This window comes from Galeopterus variegatus, unplaced genomic scaffold (genome assembly GCF_000696425.1).
Source record: "Galeopterus variegatus unplaced genomic scaffold, G_variegatus-3.0.2 Scaffold5632, whole genome shotgun sequence".
Lineage (NCBI taxonomy): Eukaryota > Metazoa > Chordata > Mammalia > Dermoptera > Cynocephalidae > Galeopterus > Galeopterus variegatus.
In genome coordinates, this window is record NW_007731743.1 from 48948 (window position 1) to 56893 (window position 7946).

Consider the following 7946-nt stretch of genomic DNA (forward strand, 5'->3'; position numbering starts at 1 on the left):
TTTATGACCCATCACCGACACCTCCCGCCCTCCTCCCTCTCTCCCCTCCCCCCCAAGAATGTCCTTTCCGTTTACTTGTTGTAACAACTTCAAAAAAAGTATAGTTGTTATATCTTCTTCCCCGCCCCCCCCCGTTTTTTTTGTGTGTGTGTGTTTGTGGGTGAATTAATTTGATTGATTTTTAGCTCCCTCCGATGAGTGAGAACATGGAAATGAGGAAACGACCGACGACTTTGCATTTTGTAGTTTTAAAAAATATCAGACTCCTTTAATCAAGACATTTAATGACTTATGTCTTTTTTTTTTTTTTTTTTTGAATTCGTGGAGATAGTTTTCAGTTCATCACAGAGTTAGCTATCTGCTTGTTGCCTTTCCACATGCTCTCAGCAGGCAGCGATGGGCACAGAAGAGGCCTCCGGAGAGCCTTCATCCCTGCCGGTCAGGGTCGTGGCCGGTGGAGGAGGCCTTGTCCACGTACACAAAGCACAGGGTGCCGGGCACAGGAGGTCACCTTCCTCCTGTGCTGAGGTCTTAGATGGGGATGACTTGCTCCTTTCATTAGGTCAGTAGAAATTGCAAAGGAAAAATGCAGACCCTGCCTCTGACTTGCAAGTATCTCTGGTTTAGGAGCAGCAAGGGAAGGATTAAAATAAAAGCAAGCAAATGGGGCTGAACCATCCGTAAAATGAAACCGAAACGCCTCTGTGGAACACATCCGTGTGTGCATTAATGTGGTCTTTAATTCACCAAAGTTTAAGGAGGAGAAATAAACGTCTCTACACCTGTCTGTGGAGGTCACTATTTGGAGCGAAGTTCAACTCTCAGCTGAGATACGTTCCCGGAGAGGCATCTTCAGTGTGCCACCATCTGAAAGTTACAGTCTTTTTTTTTTTTTTAAGTTGGTTATGAATATCCATGAGATACAAAGCTGGTTGTCACCCCTCATGCCCAAGATGTGAGGGCTCGATTCATACTGGCAGCATGCCCATTACCACCAATTGCGTTTGTATCCCGTGTCCCTCACCCAATTATCCACAACCTCCCTCCCCCTCCCCCACTTCACTTTGTATCCCTAGGTATGTTCTCTCTCTCTGCAAGTCCAACACACCACTGTGGTCTTTCTTTCCTTCCTTCTTTCTCTCTTAGCTCCCTCTTATGAGTGAGACCATGTGGTATTTATCCCTCTGTGCTTTGCTTGAAAGTTACAGTCTTTAACCTTCATCCGTTTCTACTTCCATGACTCAAAGCATACACGTATTTCACACGCAGCATAAAGTTATTATTATGGAAAGCAATGACAGGTGTTGAAGAAATTATGAACAAAAATATTACATGAAGTGAAGGTTAACAAAGAAGATTTAGTATCTTTTTTTGATCTCATGAAAATATACAGTATATAAAAGTATCTTAGGGTGGGTGCATTTTAAAATGCTGGACTCTTTTTCTGTTGTAATTGATGTATTTCTTTCCTTCTCCTCCTCCTTTCTTGTAGACAGCACAGACGGTTCTGGTGGTGGTTGTGGTTTTTGGAATATCCTGGCTGCCCCACCATGTCATCCATCTCTGGGCTGAGTTTGGAGCTTTTCCATTGACCCCAGCCTCCTTCCTCTTCAGGATCACTGCCCACTGCCTGGCGTACAGCAACTCCTCGGTGAATCCGATCATATATGCCTTTCTCTCTGAAAATTTCAGGAAGGCCTATAAGCAAGTGTTCAAGTGCCACATTTGCAACAAATCACCTCTCAATGATAATAAAGAAAGTAAGAGTCGAATAGACACCCCACCATCAACCAATTGCACTCATGTGTGAAAAAAGTTATACCAGAGTATTCTTACTGTGGAGTTTCCAGATATGTGAGCCAGACACATACAAGAATACAAGCTACTAAGCAACACTGTAACTTGTTACCCTAACAACAGTTCACATATTTTAATTCAATTCCTCTTGTGTTAAAAAGTACTTTTATCCATTTAGGAAATTCCTAGGTCTAGTGAACATTATTTGAAAATTTTATTTTATTTCTAAATTATATTTCAGAAATGAAAGAAAATGCTGTACAGTTTTACAGCTCTTAGAAAATGAAAGTTAAAAAGAATTCTACAGATATGTTCAATTCTTCATAGAATAGGAACATAAATATAAATATAGTCAGGAATATTAGCAATCTACATTTTAAAGCAAATTTATTTAGAGAAAAAGTATGTGCTTTAATTATTCAATTTTAAGAAAAGAAGTAATATTATAAGCTATGTGTTTTAAAAAATGATCATGTATACACAATGATGAATTTTATTTTTTTAGCCATTTATGTAGAGGCACATCTATTCAGTGGAAAGAAGACTTTCTGCAGTCTACTGGCATTTGCTCCCAATTGTAAATAGTACACAGAGCTTCTGAAGATCTGCTGCACTTGCCTGTGATCATGAGATGCATTAAGAAGGTCCACAAAGTGTTGCCACAGCGATGCTAGAGTGTTAGCAGTAGGCACTGTCCAGTAAAAACTTTCCTATGAACTTAGGCTTTGTAGAGTTGACTAAAGAGCAAAGTGCCAAGTACACTGTTCTAATAGTAGAAGCTGTGAATGAGTTTGTGAGAAACTGGGTACTGATATTTTATATATGCACTTGGTAAAGGTATAAGCTATGCCTTGAATGGAACCTACCTAAAAGAGAGGGTTAAAAAAGAAGTCAGCGTGGACGATATGTAGTTAATAGTTTCTATTGGGCCAAGACTAGATAGAATTCTAGTCTACATGAATTCTTGTTAGTCACATGTAGTAATGGTCATGTCATGTGGATAAAGCATGCTAAATGTTTGACCCAATAACATTTGAAGAAAATAAGTTATATGAGTGAATATACCTAGAGATATCCTGTCTTGTACAAATTATGCTTTTTTCATTAAATTGGTGATAATATTTAATGCACATTTTTCCTCAAATATTATTCCATCTGGAAATGTTAATTTAGGGTTAAAACCATCACCGCTTGAGTTTTATATGCAGTTTTCATAACAATTTTGCATTTATTCATGTTCTCAGTGAGAAAGTGGTATGGAAATATTAAATTATGTTATAGTAGAAAAGTAATTTTCAGACTGCAAGACTTTATATACTTTAGGGGAAGACCAAAGCAAGAAGATCTTTTTAAAAGAGGATTTTGTGTAACCACACCTGTGCCAAATCAGAACGCCATATGTAATATATTTTAGATTAAAAGAAACAAAGTCAATGTAAGCCTTTGGCATGTTAACTTCTCTAGCTCATCAATTTATACTCACTAGTTATATTGCAGCAGACAGTGTTTACATTTGCAATAGTATATACAACTCTTTGGACTGAATAGGAGAAAATTGTTAGAAAGGATGGGAAATTATGAATTTTTATGTTTGTTTGCCACGGAAAGAAGTTGTGGATATGTGTAGGTAAGTATTTTTAAGAACATTATAAGTCCTTTGCACGGAAACTTTCTTGAACTTTATTCAAATATAGGAGCAGAAATGTTTTATCCTGAAAAATGATACCTCATTTGATTTCAGGTGTCAGAATGACTTCTTTGTGTGTGAATTCACACAACTGTACAGAGAAATGCCTCCTGGTTGTGTTTGGACTTTCATAGATGAAGGTGATTTCTTGTGCCATGGCTATTCCCTTGTTTTTGTATTCTTATTTGTAAGCACATAAATGGAAATATTTAAAAAAATACAGTAGCTAATGCTGCTATTTTCGAAGAGGCATGTTGAGAATGTGCTTCCGCATGATTCATTTACCGATGTTATTCCCTTGGTCTTCTCCAGATGCTGTGGGCATGTCAGAAGCACAGCACTAAAGTAATTACTGGTACTTACAACCCCCCAAATTTGGTAAATGTAAATGTGGCTTGCTACATTTTATAGTTAGGATATTCTTCCTTCACATTATCATTTTAATCAATTTCTCTTATTCGGAATTTAGCTTGAGTCTTCTAAAACAAATTTTTTTTTTTTTGTTAAATTTTTATTTTGTCAATATACACTGTATATGATTATTATGGCCCATCACCGACACCTCCCTCCCTCCTCCCTCTCTCCCCTCCCCCCCAAGAATGTCCTTTCCGTTTGCTTGTTGTAACAACTTCATGAAAGTATAGTTGTTATATCTTCTTCCCCCCCCCCCCCCGGTTTTTTTGTGTGTGTCTGTGTGTGTGTGTGTATGTGGGTGAATTAATTTGTTTGTTTTTTTTTTAGCTCCCACCAATAAGTGAGAACATGTGGTATTTCTTTTTCTCTGCCTGACTCGTTTCACTCAATATTATTCTCTCAAGGTCCATCCATGTTGTTGCAAATGGCAGTATTTCATTCGTTTTTATAGCTGAGTAGTATTCCATTGTGTAGATATACCACATTTTCCGTATCCACTCATCCGATGATGGACATTTGGGTTGCTACTGATAATAACTAACACCTTGTAGAGACCTAAACCTATATAAATTTTCCAAATGAAGAGTTCCAAAAGAACTTGAAAGAAGCTCAAATTATCCAGGGAAGTGTAGGAGGAGTACCTTGCATTTGCCAAGCATCTCTTCCTAGGTAGTTTTTTCCTAATGTATCATTAAAATAACCAATTCTGAAGCACCTTCTCTTCCATCACTAAATAAAGACAGCCTCCCAAACCATGCTTTTTCTTCCAGCAGCCAGGCCAAAGGAGAAATACCATGTGTGCCTTTGAAGTCAGGCTGCAGGAGAACCATGTTTTTCCATTTAATTCAAAGAAAATTGATGCTTTCTCCTAAAATTTGGCTGCCTCAGTGTCCCAAGACAGTGATTATTTTCCTATGTCTTTTGCTTTTACATAGGGAGACAGGCCCTGGAATACTTAAATCTCTGGAATGCTTGCTGTGTGTGCTTACACATGTATAAACAACAGTTTCAGTTTCCTACCAATGAATATAGTGACATGGTTGGAAACCCTTTCTTGTCCTGTATTCCCAGGAGATATGTTACATAGATTCTCTCTGTGGTGTTCTGACCATGTGGATGCTCAGCAGTGTGGGACACTGAGCCCATTTCCTGAGTATTTTAGGTAAATTATTTTTGCTCTTAACTAAATTGCTCTATTTTATACATTGGAAGTAAAACCATCATTTCCTGCCCCCCCCCGACCCCAATCTCTTGTGCTTTTATCTTTTTATCTTAACTTACTCTATCCAGGATTCCTCATGCTAGTGTTTACTATAGGTAAATCCCTCCTTTAACCCAGATAGAATGAGTTAGAGGAGAGGAGGGATGACTGCTGAACGGCATGAGTCACACAAGGCTCAGAGCCCCTTGTGACTCAGCTCTGAATTGTGATGCTGCATATTATTGCACTAGCCAGTTCTCTGAGATGTGCTGAGGCAGTGCGGTGATAATTCCATTATGTGACTGAAACCTGAGATCCTGCTGCTTCTGAGCAGGAGAGGACAGCTTATTTCAGCATCCATTTCCTTCCCAAACAAGACACAGAAACCTGGAAGTACCAACATGCTTGTGTCAAAGCAGCATTTCTTTGAGTAAAATAACAGACTGTACAGCTCCATCATGTTCTAGCCTAAAAGATTTATTAAATACACGTATGTGAATACATAGTCATGTGAATGGATATATCAATTTGGCTACTTCCTCTGGAAACTTACTATCTAAAATTTGTAAATTTTTATGGACACTGGTTGCAAATGTTTCTGTCTTAAGTTTGTAAGTGGCTTTCAATGAAAAGCAATCATATTCTTCCTAACTATTAAATATGTTGCAAATTAGGTTATTTCTCAAGCAGATGTTAATGGCTTGTTTAATTAAGTTACTTGTTTATTTAAAAGACTATGTTTAGTAAAAGTAACTGACCTGAAATTCTGATAGTTAATTGTTGGTTTGGAAAGAAAAAAATTGCAAAATGTGATTATATCCAATTTTAATTTACATTGCATTTGAATATTTTTTTTTAGAAGTGGAAAAGTTGAACTTGAAGTACAACTCAAACTGCTTAAGGTGTCTTTGATGTGGGCTGCATCTACGTATGGCAAACACATCTTAGGAGAGTGTATCGTGCATTGTAATGCATTCGTCAGGGTGGTTTGATTATTTACTTGTGAAAGTGCCACGGATCCTAGATGGTGATTTCTTTTCTTAGTGTGGCAGTTTCACTCACATTCACTTTTTAACTCCAGGTGCCATCCTGTGATTCTGAGGTCAGCATATCTGTTTGATTTGATGAGGTCTGTAGATGAGCAGGCCCTGGGCACCTGCTTCTCTGCAGCACTTTGCCAGCCACCTCATGCGCAGGCACTGGCCACACCTCCCCATCAGCCATCCTTCAGAAGCTTCTGCTGGCTCTTGGGCTTGTTCTAGGTGCAGCACTGGTGGGAAGGGCTGGAATAGTGAGTGTTGAATGAGAGGGGAAACCGTGAGAGTAGACAGTGTGGAAATAGCCCCTCAGCTGGATTTTCTATCTGTCTGTTTTGACATTGGCTATGTTTGCCGTATTCAGACAGTTGTGATATGAACAGCTGATCCTACAGCTCAGGGTTGTCATGTCGCTTTGGGGATGGAAAGCCTCATCCATGTTTCTGGAGAACAAATTTCTGGATATCTCCAGGTACATCGTGTAGCTGCAAATTTTCGGCAGTTAGAGAAATTAAAAGTAAGGAAAAAACCACTAGCTGCTGGAGTAGATGCAACCGTGTTCCGCTCTTTAAGTTCCTTAGACTCTTAGGTAGTGGTGACCCATATGGTAGCCTGTATGTTGGGATGAATTTTGTCATCTGTAGCAGGTTTTCTGTGGCACCATATGCTATAGTACTGTGTTTCAAAAGATTGGAGAGTGATCATTAAAACTGGAACTATTTATGTGTTAGCATTCTAAAGATCATTATGGATCTGTCAAGCTCCTTTTTTTCCCTTTAGGGAGCTTGTTCTGGGCAATCTAGTCCAAGTCCCATACAATGGGTAAACACGTGGAAGGTCCTGCAGCTGATGCTGATGAAACGTGAACATGCCCAACCTAGGAGTGCTTTTCCAGGGGAGGGCAGACCTCGGAGCCATGGAGGTGATGAAGGCAGACCTCACAAGGCACACTTCGTGTTTGGGTGGCAAGATGCAAGTGTGCCCTGTGCTGCTGGTGAGCCCAGTGAAGGCAGAGGTTTTGTCATGACTGGAAATATGGGTCAGTCCCCTGGGACTTCTGGAATGGGATACCAAAGATGACATTCAAGGCCTTCAGGATATAATGGACTTATGCCAAGTACCTAAAGGATCACTGGATCATTCCAGAGATCACAGAACATTATTTGAGGTTGGTTCACAGAGCCTGTGCCTTGGCGCTCTCAGATTTATGCAGACCTCGTGGGGGACCACTGACAGGTGGGAGAGTGAAGAGACCGCTGACAGACAGATGGAGGAAGCTGTGACAGACCCCTTCCCGCCTGTTCAGCCAGCCGAGGCCTGCTTTTGTGGGCTTCCACGTCCCTGGAATAGCTCATTAAGAATCCGTTAGAGAACCTCTAGTCTGAGCAGTATCTTACCCCTTACTTGTGTTGACGTTTTCTGACCATCCCTCGTTCACTGCGTCTGATTCCCACATGACACCTGTTCTCTCCTGCTGCTTTCTTAGGGTGAGTCCTGCTCCTCCTCTTGAGATCCTCCAAATTCTGTCAATGCCAAGTGGTTCGCAGAGAGCTTGGCCCCATATCGTCTTTATTGTGTCTGAATGTAAGGCTCTTTTCTGGCTGTCCTATCTATACTTCTCCACAGCAAAGTGTCAGAAATGCATGCTTCATGAGCAAATTATTTTTATGACAGATGAGGCCTTAGATCTCATCTTAGACAAGCGGCCACTTCCTTCACAATCAGATGCGATGGAAGAGGCGACGGGCAAGGGCCATCTTGAGGGCCTTATCTAGGGTGCTGGGTGGGTGTGGAATGTTAGGACTCAGCG

At 40.2% G+C, this 7946-nt stretch overlaps 1 protein-coding gene across 1 annotated transcript in view; it reads left to right on the plus strand.

The window, feature by feature from the left end:
* Positions 1-1813, plus strand: part of GALR1 (galanin receptor 1) — a 12273-nt gene extending 10460 nt beyond the window's left edge. Inside the window, exon 3 of the mRNA XM_008589745.1 lies at positions 1493-1813. Within this exon, the coding sequence (XP_008587967.1) occupies positions 1493-1810 (318 nt within the window). The 3' untranslated portion in view covers positions 1811-1813. The remainder of the gene's footprint in view (positions 1-1492) is intronic.
* Positions 1814-7946: the final 6133 nt, after the last annotated feature.